Genomic DNA, 15,560 nt, shown 5'->3' with positions numbered 1-15,560 from the left:
GAATTAGTCCACGCAACATTTTGGTTCAAAATAGCAGAAACTTCCTCAAGCATTTATTCTATCTAACTATCTATCTATCTATCCATCTATTTATCTATTTATCTTATTCATATTTCTTTCCTTCTTTCTCTCTCACTCTTTTCTCTCGACACTAAGATGTTTACCAGTTGGAGTAATTGGTGTATGATTTAAGCATTTCTTACAACCCACCACATTTTAGACTAAGTCAAATATTATATTGGGGCTTGACACAAACTTCTTAACCTGCTGTTGTCTTAGGCCTCTTCCAGACATTCATTTTTTGCCTCTCATCTTGAGTCTCCTGCATGTTTTGGCATTCCTAGTAGAGATGAGCGACCCCAACCTGTATAGTTTTGGCATTCCTAGTAGAGATGAGCGACCCCAACCTGTATAGTTTTGGTATTCCTAGTAGAGATGAGCGACCCCAACCTGTATAGTTTTGGCATTCCTAGTAGAGATGAGCGACCCCAACCTGTATAGTTTTGGCATTCCTAGTAGAGATGAGCGAACCCAACCTGTATAGTTTTGGCATTCCTAGTAGAGATGATCGACCCCAACCTGTATAGTTCGGTGTTCGTACTGAACATGGACTTTTTAAAAATAAAACCTCAGCATCCGAGTTTGGAGTTCGGGTGCTGTTCGTATGCTAACCACTCGATGGAGCAGTGGACTGTTTTCGGGTATGCTCGGTGCTCGGCCCAGTGAGAGCCTCTTGCAGATAGTTTATGGGGCTATTCACATGTCTGTGACTTTCCGCGGACCCAGTGGTCTTTGAAAAATTGTGGAGACATGTCTGATTTTGATATGAGGGTTGGATCAGAATTGGCAATGCAAGTCTGTGCGTCTGTGAAAGAATCAGCCGGCATTTAGATGACATCTGAGTACGAACCGATTTTCATGGACTGTCACAGAAGAAGGTATAGAAACCTTTTTCTTTTCTCCATGTACAAGTAAAACTGATGGTTCTCAGTCCACACTCTGATCAAACAGTGATCAATGCCTGATCCATATATTAGGTCCGTTTTCCCCCACGTGACGTCTGAATGAGGCCTCAGCCCTAATGGAGTTCAAGACTTTGTCAATGTCTTGTCTTTCAAATACAAGACATTGAACCTACTTAGATATTTGCAATCAGTCCCTTTATATTCAGAATTTATTATTTGCTACTGTGCAATAAAAACTTGTAATTGCATAAGAATTGATCCTACACGTTATACAATCTACGAGCTGAAAACCTGTTCTTAGACATAGCTTCTGGATTTTACTGACTTAGTGTAAGTCACTGTAATTATATGGTGTCCCAACCTTTATATGGGATTTACTAAAGTTATAGATGGAAATAGTAGTGATGATCAAATTGTTTGAATTAGAAGTTCACCTGGTTTGACAAATTTTTCCCCAAAAATTAAATTTACAACCAATCAATTCCCTATAATATTACAATACTGTCGAGTTTTATACCCAAAGGTTTATAAAATGACTCATTCTACCCCAAACCACTTTATACATCCTATTTTTTCTCTACAGACAATGTGCCTTCTCAATCCCGGCTCTGCTGAAGAGTGGAGAGATGACCAAAGGATGCTTAGAGGTCAAACGCCACACACAACCTGTCAATGTTGATATCAACCTTGAGGTCAATGGTGTGAACCACACAATCCTCAGCGAACAGTTCCCAGTTGGAGACGTCTTCAAGTGTCCGGAATTTCAGGTTGGTCCAAGTTTTAGATTTTCATCAGATTTCAAAAATTCAAGAAATTTAGTATAATTTGTTTTATCAAATAAAAGTTTTGCAAAATATCCTGAGATAGATCATATTTATTATGTGATTTTGGGGTCATTGAAAGCAGTAGATTTCTATAAATTGTACAATTTAAAGAAATGGTATAAACTCACTATCGTGGCATACTGGACCATTATTATTGGAAGCACATCCCTCACTCATGTAAGCATCTATCCCTGTTGAACGATGTATTGCTCTGCACTAAATTTCAAAAGCCCCAAGTTTAACCCTTATAGGTTGGTAATTCTAATCCCAGCCCTACCCTATGTTTATGACTTTCTTCCCCAGCCTGGTATCTGGAGCAGTCATAACTAGAGCTCAGCAAACCTCCCACGGCTCGGCTGCCTGAGCCAAGCCAAGCATTGATGCGCTTGCGAACCTTTATCGAACTGAACTTCGAACCTTTATCGAACCTTTCCAAACCCTATTAGATTCAATGGGAGGCCAAACATAAGGCACAGAAAACATCTTTAGGGGGCGTGATAAGTTTCCAAAACAGCAAAAATGTGTTTAACAGTCTAGCACCACTGTTTTGGAATAGCCATTAAATTCCTAGGCTATTGAAAGAAGAAATATAGAGGTGGATGAGAGACAGGTGTTGGGCTGGTGTTCCCACTCCCCTGCCAGTACAGGCAAGACACAACTTGGATACATATGTAGTAGTCTGAACATTAGAAATCCTTTGAGGGATACAGCGGTACAGTAGCATCAATTGCCCCCCTCTACATGCTAGAGTGACCGGTCTAGCCCTCTTGGTCTCAAATCCTGACACTACCCACTAGGCATAAGTTTCACCCGCTCGTACCAAACTTGATATTGTCGAGCCTTTACCGAACAGGTTAGCTCATCTCTAGTCATATTTTGTCCTTGTTTTCTTCACATTTTGTGAAGGGTAGATACTGGAATTTAATTAGTCAAAATAAAGTTACTTTGAAGTTCATTAAATATTTGGACTTGCTAGGACCCAAATTTCTGCAATTGGAATCACAAAATAGTGGCCTGTCCACTGACCTTTTTTTTACAATCTATTTAGGGCTGACAAATGGGTAAATCAAAAAAAATAAACTTATTATCACTTCTTCCTTTACCTGCCTTGGTACCACAGCTTCGCTGCCATTACTAGCTTTTTCCATTTTGCTACAGTCTTCTCTTCCATTTTAATTTTTGGGCACCTTGAGAGCTAACTTGGCCTCAAGTGATATTGTGACGTTGTGGGACAATTCATATCATGATATGCGTGAGGCCTAATCAGAGCTAGAGATGTCAAAAAATGAAGGAGACTCAAGATGGAAAAGAAGACTGGAGCTGGAGGAAGGCAGTGAGCCGGTGGAGAACCGGGAAGGAAAGTGTGGTGTTGGAACAGGTGAGAGGTGAAACTAGTCAAATAATTTTTCAGCGCTCCGTTTATGCTTAGGGCATAATAAACAACTTTTACCAGAAAGTAAATACATACACCAAATAAAATTTTACTTTTCTGACCAAATTCAAACTCATCTGGTATCTCAAATTTTAGCAAATTTGCTCCTCTCTAGTTAAATGTCTCATCTAGGTCTCCTTAGATAAATTGAGGAAGATGGGACTAGCCCCATGATCTGGGGAATTAGTTTCAATAATGTTCCCATAGTTTAATGGTACCAGTAAAGGGACTGACCGCTGGAGTCCCCCCTATCATTTCTGTACTAAACTACACCTGTTTGGAACTAGAAACCTTCTTAGGCTACTTTCACACATCAGTTTTCTGTATTCAGGCACAGTCCTTTTTTTTCCTGATCCAACGGATCCTGAAAAAAAAGTGAAAACCGTATCCACCGGATCCGTTTTTTAACGGATCCGTTATGCCGGATCCGTTAAAAAAACGGATCCGGTGGATACGGTTTGCATCCGTTTTTGCATCCTTTTCGTCCGTTTTTTGGCTGGATCCGTTTTGTTAATTACATTGGAGCATGCTCAGTTTAGAAAAACGGATCCGGCGGCCGCATCCGTTTTTTACCGCATTACGCCGGATCCGGCGTCCATAGGCTTCTATTGTAAAACACGCCGGACAAAAAAACGTTGCAAGCTACGTTGTCTCCGGCCGCCGCTTTAACTAATTTTGCCGCATCCGGAAAAAAACGGATGCAACGCAAAGCCATCCGGTACAATCCGGTAACAATGCAAGTCTATGGGGAAAAAACGGATGCGGTACCGGATCCGTTTTACCCGTTTTTTTCCGGATTGAACCTGATGGCAAAAAACTGATGTGTGAAAGTAGCCTTACCTATGTGTGTAGGTCTAATGCGTGAAGTCCCTTACATCTTGTTCCTGGACTCAAAATAAGAACATCCTCTCATTTTGCACATTTTGTTTGCTTCCTTTAATTTTCTCCTTAGGTTCCTGATATACTTAAGCCTGCTCCAGTCTTTCTGACAATCACTGCAGTAACTGCTAACTTTAACTATGAAGCTCGTAGGGCTGTGGTGGTGGCTCCAACCGGGGCTGTTACATTAGTCCAGCTGGAAAAGAGCATTTTCAAGCCTGGAGAGACAGGTATGTTTCCATTTTGCTTGATTTGTCGGCTTTTATAACTGTTCCTAATGACACATTCTTCTAACGGTAATAACAGGAATGGTAACCATATCGGTTACCAATATTTCATTGACTTTTCCATGAACTATGTATGAGCGTGTTCAGCTACGAGAGCTGCATTAAAAAATGACAATCATGGCTGTGCTTCAAAAGAACCAGAAAACTGCAGAGAGTGATTAAAACATACTTTGGTTGGTGGTCTAAGACGTAGTGGATTTATGGCAGATCTTTGGTGCAGAATTTATGGGCTCACACGACTGGAAGGGTCATGCAAAAGCCTCATCAAAATTTGCGTACATGTAACACATGAAGATTTTGCTGTAGATTTGCATCAGGTATGCGATAGCTCACAAAAGTCCTATTTTCTTAGACGTGCCTATATCAAGGAAGAAAAGTTTTCACATCAAAGGAGCTTCTGTTCAACTTCTCCTTGGTCTGTTCTACAATCCGGTTCACTATTACTCAACTCTTAGACAAAAAGCTGTAACTGTGATCCTAGGAATGTATGAACAAGACACCAACATAGCGCAGCAAGACTTTAATGTTAAATGTCAAGGAAAGTTGTATTCTTAATACTCACAAACAGAATTAAAAAGTGTTTTTCAGAAAAAAAACACCATTCTGGGTTTCGCCTGCTTTGGGCTTCTTCAAGGTCATAAATACCTACAAATACAAATATTGAGCACAATAATACATATAAATAAACACTTTAATATTAAAATAATAAAATATAGCATTCATTTACTATTGTATGATGTGCAGTATTTTCAGGTGTTTATCATTTCAACAAGTATATTGCATACAGTACTACCTAATACATTTCTGCATTATATGGCACCATTCTATACTTTGATTTATACTTTGATTTATACTTTGTTTTCTTCCAAGACATGCCAGGTATCTGAAACAGAAAATCTGCCTTCTTAAAGTTTTTATACCTGTATCTTAATAAAATAAAAACCAGGGCGGATTGCCTGGTTCGTGCCATAGAAAACCTGCCCCACCAGATCCTCCCCCGAGCTGCACCACTATAGGCAGTAGCGAGGTTGTATGACTATGCAGCTAGGTAGATTTGCATTCAGAAATCTATGAAAGCAAAAGATTCCAATAAATATATCTGTTTCTGTTTCTAGAGCTTAGACAAGAAAATTCAACATTTCATGCAGTTTTCTGTTTCTCGTGACTGATTTATCCATTTATTTTACAGTGAAGTTTAATGTGATTTCTTTGGATAATCGTTTACAACTCGTGGATGATGTTGTGAGTATTCGCCACTCCTAGGAATGCCGCAAATATATGTAAATTGTTTCCTGGAAACTCAAGCAGTATTTTGCTGTGAACAACTCTTGGTTCTCGCCCTGGAGGACTAAATTGTCTCCATTCTTCACAACTGTGTAAATATTTTTTCACATGCAACAAATATAGGAGATTATGGGTCTCACAAGGGGTCAAGATCAGATTTAGATTTCGGTTGGTCTTCTGAAGCCCAGGCTTGACGAGCATAAAGCTTGTTAGCTAGGTCATCATGGGCCTCTCAGATCTGCCCAGGTTTGCTCGGTGCTGATGCTGAGCCTGGCAGAGACCAGTTATAACAATTGCCTCATCTTAGAATGTTTGTGAGACCCCCCAGGGAAAAAATGTGGCACCTGTCAGACTGGCAACTCTTTTAGGTGCCTCCCAGTACCGCCTGGAAAGCAGACTTCTTTGCTAATCGAAGCAATGGAAAGCTAAGGCTCACCTCACATCAGCGGTATTTTGCCGCAAAGCCGGATCTGTTACAAACGTGTTTCAGTTCCAATCATTTCTAATGGAATCGCAGTAAGATGAGGTCACATGCAGTTGTGTATGACGCACGCAACCACATGTGACTGCATCTTGCCGCAATTCCATTGGAAATGAATGGAACTGAAACACGTTTGTAACAGATCCGGTTTTGCGGCAAAATACCGCTGATGTGAGGTGAGCCTTAGCTATACAACTGAGCAACATCCTCAAGATTCAGGGGCTGAGAGCGGCATATGAGCCTTGTAGAAGTGACGTTATAGAGAAAAGCATGCGTTGTGTGCAGCACAGTCAGAGCTTCCACAACAGCAAATCAAAATGTATTATAGTAGTCATATTCTTGTACATAGGGGCAGTATTATAGTAGTTATATTCTTGTACATAGGGGGCAGTATTATAGTAGTTATATTCTTGTACATAGGGGCAGTATTATAGTAGTTATATTCTTGTACATAGGGGGCAGTATTATAGTAGTTATATTCTTGTACATAGGGGCAGTATTATAGTAGTTATATTCTTGTACATAGGGGCAGTATTATAGTAGTTATATTCTTGTACATAGGGGCAGTATTATAGTAGTTATATTCTTGTACATAGGGGGCAGTATTATAGTAGTTATATTCTTGTACATAGGGGCAGTATTATAGTAGTTATATTCTTGTACATAGGGGGCAGTATTATAGTAGTTATATTCTTGTACATAGGGAGCAGTATTATAGTAGTTATTTATATTCTTGTACATAGAAGGCAGTATTATAGTAGTTATATTCTTGCACATAAAAGCAGTATAACAGTAGTTATATTCTTGTACATGGGGGGTGTATTATAGTAATTATATTCTTGTACATAGGAGGAGTACTATAGCAGTTACATTTTTCTACATATACAGCAGTATTATAGTAGTTATATTCTTGTACATAGGGGCAGTATTATAGTAGTTATATTCTTGTACATAGGGGTCAGTATTATAGTAGTTATATTCTTGTATATAGGGGGCAGTATTATAGTCATTTTATTCTTGTGCATAGGAGCAGTATTATAGTAGTTATATTCTTGTACATAGGAGCAGTATTATAGTAGTTATATTCTTGTACATAGGAGCAGTATTATAGTAGTTATATTCTTGTATTATTGATGTTTTATAGTTATATTTGTATTAAGCATTTTCCTGCTTCTTGGTCATTGAAAGCAGGAATTATTGTAGTTTTTAGTATATTTTCATAGTTATAATAATATCTTTTGTCTTCTTTTTTTAGTATCCTATTATCTACGTAACGGTAAGAAAATATAGTGGTCTTTGAACATTGCGCAGTATATGCTTCTTTTCTTTATATTTTCTTACTGTATGTTCATCTGTGACTCATTTTTAGAATCATGTTACAAAAAAATGTTAGTGACTGTAATTTAATTTTTTTATTCAATAGTAAACATGACAATAAGGGACTTAAAATATTTTATCAGATAAATCTATTTTTTTTCTCCTCCTGGAGTAATATGTTATTTTCAAAATTGCCAATTCACAGTTAAAATCTGACTTCAATGAATAGCGACTTTCCCATTTCTGAGACAGATGGCGAGTGGTGCTCATAAAGTTGTATGGAGATCTGTAGTAGTATCTGTGTCTGTGTGTAGCTCCCCCCCTCACCTCATCGGCCATTGAACTTGGTGATTGTGAACACAATTTGCCATCTCCTATCTCACCGTGAAAGCCTGTTTTCACTGAAAGCAGATTTTACTGTAATGTACTTGCTCAGTAGAGACGGTATATCGATGATATTTTTTTATGCAAAACTTGCTTTTCTTCTACTTAACATCTTGTAAATAGGATCCCTCTGGAAACCGTCTCTATCAGTGGGTGTTGCAGATGACATCGACCAGCCATCTTAGCTTATCCTTAATTCTAGATGAAGAACCAGAATTCGGAGATTACGTGATAAATATTGAAAGGCTGTCTCGTAACACCGTTACCAAATCATTCCGTGTAGAGGAATATGGTATGTAGTGCCTTACTATAGTCCTGTGTTTAGGGTACCCTTTGAAGCAGGCGGTAGCCAAAAAATACCAGTAGTTAATCTGTATTGAATTATCACAGTATAGTCCAACTTCTTGTCTTCCAGTTTTGCCCAACATTAAGGTAGAATTATCGATTCCCAAGTCCGTAACCATCCTGGATAAGACCATGCCGTATACTGTCAATGCCAAGTAGGTGCCTTATAAAGTCAACACATACATTGAATACAAAGCTTCATATTTATATTTATTCGTTTGTCAAATTTTCTAACAAATTTTATGTTTGGGCAATGACCCTTGTGATCTCCTCTCTACATTATAGATAAGATGTGTCTCATAATCTATAAATGACTGTCCATCAACTGCATGTAAGCCGATTAATGGGTATTTAATAGGGATGATCGAATATCTCAAATATTTGGCTTCACGAATATTTTCCGAATAGGTCGCTGCTTTTCGACTATTTGTGAATATTCGATGCGCAATGTAAGTCTATGGGAAACTCGAATAACAGCTATTCGGGACTATTCGGGCTTCCCATAGACTCACATTGTGCATCGAGAGTTCGCATAGCAGAGACCTATTCGTCGGATATTTGCGAAGCCGAATATTTGAAATATTCGATCAACCCTAGTATTTAACCCTTTCATGATAGCCACGGTTCTATCGGAAGTGCGTTCCCGCAAACCGCCGTACATGTATGGCTCTACAAGTTCCTGTCACTGCATTGTATTGTGCAGTGACCGAGTTAAGATGGCTGCTGTCTCTGACAACAGACGATTATTGCACATCGCCCTGGGGTTCTGAGCCACCCTACGTGTTGACGAACCACCCAATCACAGAGTTTTACTATAAAATTTGTCAAAAGAAGACAATGTGATATGCTGTGATCACTCTGCTGTGGTCAGCCGTGTTTATTAACCCTTTTGGAGCCAATTGGCTGATGGTTACTGACCAATTCACGCCAAGAAGGCTAAATTAAAATGCTGATCACCACTGAACATGCCATCTTTACCTCAAGTTCTGCTGATGTAAAGTAGACATGTGGTAAATGTTATTTATTAACTATTTTGTGTGACCTAATTCTCTGATTTAACGTCATAAAAACAAAAAAATTGAAAATTGCTAAATTTCTAATATTTTCACAAATAAACGCAAATATATTGGCCTAATTTTACCACAAACAGAAAATGCAATATCCCCCCCCCCAAGAAAAAAACATTCTTAGAATCACTGGGATTCATTGAAGCGTTCTAGCGTTATTATCTAATAAAGTGACACTGGTCAGAATTGAAAAAATTGGCCTTCTCAGGAAGGTGCAAACAGGCTTCAGAGCGTAGGGGTTAATAGATTGCTTAGACAAGCAGCCAATAGTCAATAATGAGTGTTCCTCATTCCTCATTTAGCTTGTCTAAATGGGCCACTAGCTCTATGGAGTGAAAATGTGGCGGTCACAACCAGTACTAATAGTTGAGGAGGCCCAAAAGGCTCAAAAGGCCCATCCCACCACATAAAGAGACACCTGGCCATTTAGGTGTAGGGCTAGGAGATTTCTGTATCTCTCAAACTTGGTGTACACATTGGCTGAGATCCATGACTTGAGAACTAAAAATTCCAATGGAGTCTAAAGACCCCCATACACTTTAGATAAGTCAGCCAAATGCCAGCAATTTCAGTGAATGATTCATTAGGGCAAAGTGAATAAATCTATTGTAAACATTTTACTGTTGGTCACTAAAGGGCTATATATATGCTATTCCCGCTAGTGCTGAAGCTTCCCATCTTCTGTTGTAGATACACTTATGGCCAAGGAGTTCCCGGGAGAGTCTCAGGCAGAGCTTGTAGAGCACCGGTCTATTATTACTCGGGAAATGGCTGCCACCAAAACCCAGATGGCCTCTGCGTTCCTATCACTGGAGAAGTAAGTCCTACTAATAACAAATAAGGTCTCATGGTTATTAGTAACCCATTGTTTCTAGAGCAAAAGACATTTAGGAAAAAATTCTACCAATGTTCAAAAATATTCCATATGAAACAAAATTAATTCTAATAATTGATGCAACAACCATCATATCGGTGGCAGCTTCTTCTGTACTCCTGGAGATATTACCTTCTAAGGCAGCCTCTCATGTATACATTGTATGGATATAGAATGGCCTACATATCCTATTGACTCCTAATATAAAAAAGAGAAAATGCCCAATAAATGTTTGTTCCGCATGCATCTCTATAGGAAAGCCCATCAAGGCGCTCTATTGAGTGCATAGGGTGCTAAGAGCCCAAGCTTCACAACAACAATGGGTGCTATTTAGGCATTGTATGATAGTACTACATATACTATCTATTACTATATATTGTACTGTACTACTCAACATCTCGGTTGTTAAAATTGCATATTTCAGTCACACCACTCACAATAGCTCCAAGAACCGCCAAAACAGAGTGTGAATGTCCACTTTTGCGAGCAGTTTATATAAAGTGTTCCCCTTTCCATACTGAAACATGACCATGAATGCCTGGATAATTTTCAAAAGTTAGGGATAGTCCTGGTAAATGTGAGCTCATTGCTAACTATTGTTTTTTGGACTATACCAATGAGAAAGAAATTGTCATGGTTCATGAATGGCGTTGCCGCCGCTGAGGTGGTGAATGCATCATCTCCCCAGGGTTTTTTTTCTCATGGGAGAGACTTGTTCTATCCTGCCCCATTCCGAAGATTGTACTGCCATATCTTGGTGCTGCTACCTCCGGGACGACTCCCGTAATAGTTCTTGCTCTGCAGCATGCGCAACTGGTTCCTGTGAGTCTAACTCTGATCCATACCGTCTTCCAGCTACCTCTTCCTGACCTGTGTTCTCTTTGTACCGCTGGTCCTTCGCGTCCACCTGACATTCTCTGTCTCCTTAGTCCTGTCTGTCCAACTCCCGGCCCCGTCCCGTGTCTCCACCTCCTCTGTATGTACTTTGATCTTCCGGCTACCGACCTTGGTTACTATCCCTGACTTCGGCATTGTTTTGCCCTTCTGCCTCCAACATTGCTTCCTGGCTTCCGACCCCTTGCTTCCACCTGTTAGCGGCTTGCTTACTCCCCGGAACTGATGACACAGCCTGGTATTATACTTTTGCTAGCTTACAATTCTTTTATCTGCTCTATCACCCTCTTGTGGGGTTTTTGCTAACTTCTCCTTGGAGCTGCCTCTCCAGCTTGCTTCAGTGTTCCCCACAAGTGGAGCGTGACATAAATCTAAGACCTATCATGCTTCTAAGTGGCTTTATGACCACAGTACCATCAGCATTCATCACAGTTTTACCCTCTTGAAAAGCAGAGAAGTCGAGGACTGATGTGTGCGAAAATTCTAGAATATATCTGACTTGCTCCATTGTTGCTGGAAATATATTAATGATGATTTATGCCCTGTAGTTGGATTCCAATGGATTATTTAGTGGAGAACTTGACATGACGGCCTTCCAACTTGATCGGTCAGGATACAGCATGGCAATCGGTATAGAAATGGTTGTGACTGAAGAAGGCTCAGGTAAGTGGAGTGACTTCTTCTTGCTTTCAATGACTGTATTCCATGTTGGCTTTGCATCATATGATCCTTTAAGATTTATCTTTATTTCATCATATATATATATATATTTACATTTATTAGCCTTATGTATGGAAGCTCGATAAATGCATCGCAACAGTGACCAATCATATTAATGTCATCTCCATCCTTCTCTTCAATAGGAATCCAAACGATGGAGACAAAGTCCATCAGCATTACTAACCAGATGGGCAGTGTGCGCTTTATTCATAACAATATGGATAGGTTTTTCAAAGTAGGACTTCCATATTATGTAGAGGTGAGTCAGTTCTTAAAGAAACCCTTTGTTTTTAGTTGTACAATGTCCATCCTGCTGGTTCTAAACCTCTACCTTGGAAATCTATGGCCAAGTTTTGGAAATGAACAGCTACTTAAAGAGAATTTTACCAAGGTTTTGCTCCCCCATCTGAAAGCAGCATGATGTAGGGACAGAGACCCAGATTATAGCAATGGGTCACTTAGTACAAAATACCTGTTTTCTCTGCTGCAGGTCTACCAGATCTCTGAATACTGAGCTCTGCATAACCCCACCCACACCACTAATTTGCAGCTTTCTGTGTATACCTTGCAAGGGCAAAAAGCTGCTAATCAGTGGTGGGGGCGGGATTATACAAACCTCATGGATTTGGAGGATTACCTGGGAGAAGCTTTACTAGTTCTCTAGTGATTTTGTCAAAACTTCAGAAAACAGCCAAGTAAGTTACATCATTGGAATCAGGGTCTCTATCTGTATATTATGCTGCTGTCATGTAGGGGCAAGGGAACACCTGTCATGTGGCAAAACACACAAGGGGAAAACCAGCAAAAATGTAGAGAAAGGCCCTTGTGATATAGAGAGGTCACCACCTCACTCAACTGTGACTGATTCCTAAGCTTCCTAACATCCCGAAATGGATCCTTTCCCCTATGCGCCATCACATGCCTAGGCCCTCTTTGACCCTGAAATTACCATGACTAGTGAGTAGATCAATGAGACACTAGTCCCTCTACTACCATAAAACAACACAATGAAAGTAAGACAAACGGGGAAGGGAAAGACAAAACAAATAACACTCCTAGAATTCCTCAGCAGGAACCTTCACAGCTGCAACTGAAACGACACCTTAGCTACTCCCAGACACAGACTTCTTCAAACTGATCTTAATAAACATTCTATCACTAGCATGGAGTAAAACCAAGAGTGGGTAAATATAGTGGAAGGGCATGATGGCAAGATGCCATAGATATGATTAAGGCTCTGAGTAATGTCAGCCAAGAAGGAAAGAGTCATTAACCCTTTCAGCATCAAATGAAAGTAAATCCGCTCCAACACAAGATGTAACCTGTGGATGTGACACACTCCTGACAGTTGCTCTCAGATTGTGGCAATAAAAACCTGGAGACAGATTCTCTTTAAGAATGAATCTTAGAAAGGTGTTGGTGCTGCATTCACCATAACTATGGCTTTGTTGTAAAATTTCCATAACTGAAAATCTATAGAAGCACAGATACCTGCTCACCACCCACAACCACAGCCATCCAGACCTATGAGGACATTACAAACCGGAATAACAGAGTCTTTTGTCCAAGTCTAATAAATTGTTTTATGAAAAAAAATAATTTTGTGGGGTTTTTTGGGGTTTTTTGCCTTTTCGAATGGATGTTTAACTGATTTTCACTTTCTACAATATCCACCGTGTGTGTAATTTTTTAGGCTGTTGCAGTAGATGGTGCTGGAAATCCACTGAGTGACCAAATAATACAACTGCAAGTCAATGGGATAACTGTTAAGAATTTGACCACCGATACCAATGGTAAAGTGCAGGACTACATTGATACAGCTAATCTGGAGCAATCATCGGCCAATATTCAGGTGAGCGGATGAAATTCTACAATGTTCACCTGCACGGTTTCTTGTTAGTAAGGGTTAGAGATGCCTTTTAAATCCTTGGACCCAAATGCAATATCTCTAAAGGGTTTCCCACCTGTACAATTCCTGCGCCATTTATTATACTGGTCTCTTGGACTTACCAACACTGGTGTTGGTGAGAATAGGGATGACATAAAGAGGGAGTCAATAGAAGGTCCTACATGGGCACCAGCCAAAGTAGGGCCAGTCATGCATGGGCACCAGCCAAAGTAGGGCCAGTCATGCATGGGCACCAGCCAACATAGGGCCAGTCATGCATGGGCACCAGCCAAAGTAGGGCCAGTCATGCATGGACCCCAGCCAACGTAGGGCCAGTCATGCATGGACTCCAGCCAACGTAGGGCCAGTCATGCATGGGCACCAGCCAACATAGGGCCAGTCATGCATGGGCACCAGCCAAAGTAGGGCCAGTCATACATGGGCACCAGCCAACGTAGGGACAGTCATTCATGACAACATATAAGACTTGGCCTTATGATACAGGTGAGCAATATTTTTAATTTGGGGGAAAATTTGTAAAGCTTTGTCAGTTTTTTTCCCCATGGTCGTGAGCTGTCTTTCTTTTTTTTTTTCCTCAGGTCATTTACAAGAATTCTGTACAATGTTACGATTCCAACTATATTGTGCCCAATTATTTCAATGACCAGTACTCGATCACACGCTTCTATTCTCGATCTGGGAGCTTTGTGCAGATAGATGGGCCTAAAGAGGAGCTTCAGTGTGAACAAACATATGATCTTAGTGTCAAGTACATATTTGATCAGTCGGGTCTTGAAGAAGGTGAAACCTCCGCAAATTTTAGTTACATGGTGAGTATTGAAGGTTGAGGAGTTTGGATACCAGGCATCATGGAGATGACAATAACTGAAACTACTATAGACATTCAAATAATTAAACAGCTTGAAGATTTAGCAAACGTTTTTGTTCTGTCTGTTTTTATTCTATTGAAGGCAGTAGAGGCCTAAAAATATAATTACCTGGTACATATGCATGTAGGAACTAGACACTGTGCCAGTACTTAATAGACTGCTGTAGCCCCTTCATAATAAGTTTGATGGATGACTCAGGGTTTAGATATTCTACAAAATAAACTACCTAAAAGAAGGTTGTTTCTGATGGTACAACCAATTTAACAGAAAATTTGCAAAATTCACCCAAGAGCTCAATCATCAAAAGCTTATTTCTAATATTTAACTTTACATTGTTCAATAATTAATTCTAAAGTTGGCTACACAGTTGGGATTTTGGATGTTACAGTATGTTGTTCACACTTAAGGCCCCGTTACACGCAATGACATCGCTAATGAGATGTCGTTGGGGTCACGGAATTCATGACACACATCCGGCCTCGTTAGCAACGTCGTTGCGTGTGACACGTACGAACAACCGCTAATGATCACAAATACACACCTAACCGTTAATCGTTGACATGTCGTTCAAATCCCAAAAATCGTTGATGGTGCTGGACGCAAGTTGTTCGTCGTTCCTGAGGCAGCAAACATCACTACGTGTGACACCCAAGGAATGACGAACAACACCGTGCCTGCGTCCTCCGGCAACGAGGTGGGCGTGACTTTCCTTCGGCTGCTCTCCGCCCCTCCGCTTCTATTGGATGCCTGCCGTGTGACGTCGCTGTGACGCTGCACGAACCGCCCTCTTAGAAAGGAGGCTGTTCGCCGGCCACAGCGGCGTCGCTAGGAAGGTAAGTATAGTGTGACGGGTACTAGCGATATTGTGCGCCACGGGCAACGATTTGCCCATGACGCACAAACGACGGGGGCGGCTGCTTTCACGAGCAGCGTCGCTAGCGATGTCGCTGCGTGTAAAGACCCCTTTAGTTTCTGAAATTTTTCATTCTGGATGAAAACGCCAAAATACCAAAGTTGATCATTTCCCCC

At 40.4% G+C, this 15,560-nt stretch overlaps 1 protein-coding gene across 1 annotated transcript in view; it reads left to right on the top strand.

Moving 5' to 3' along the window:
- Positions 1–15,560, top strand: part of LOC142310727 (ovostatin-like) — a 60,759-nt gene that overhangs the window by 3,353 nt on the left and 41,846 nt on the right. The window contains exons 2-12 of the mRNA XM_075348353.1: positions 1,549–1,732; positions 4,174–4,330; positions 5,577–5,629; positions 7,408–7,428; positions 7,977–8,145; positions 8,269–8,353; positions 9,956–10,082; positions 11,582–11,696; positions 11,897–12,012; positions 13,447–13,605; positions 14,241–14,471. Of these exons, the coding sequence (XP_075204468.1) occupies positions 1,549–1,732; positions 4,174–4,330; positions 5,577–5,629; positions 7,408–7,428; positions 7,977–8,145; positions 8,269–8,353; positions 9,956–10,082; positions 11,582–11,696; positions 11,897–12,012; positions 13,447–13,605; positions 14,241–14,471 (1,417 nt within the window). The remainder of the gene's footprint in view (positions 1–1,548; positions 1,733–4,173; positions 4,331–5,576; positions 5,630–7,407; positions 7,429–7,976; positions 8,146–8,268; positions 8,354–9,955; positions 10,083–11,581; positions 11,697–11,896; positions 12,013–13,446; positions 13,606–14,240; positions 14,472–15,560) is intronic.

Source organism: Anomaloglossus baeobatrachus, chromosome 5, assembly GCF_048569485.1.
Source record: "Anomaloglossus baeobatrachus isolate aAnoBae1 chromosome 5, aAnoBae1.hap1, whole genome shotgun sequence".
In the NCBI taxonomy this organism is placed as follows: Eukaryota; Metazoa; Chordata; class Amphibia; order Anura; family Aromobatidae; genus Anomaloglossus; species Anomaloglossus baeobatrachus.
The sequence above is the reverse complement of the archived record's forward strand: the minus strand, read 5'-3'. Positions and strand labels throughout refer to the sequence as shown.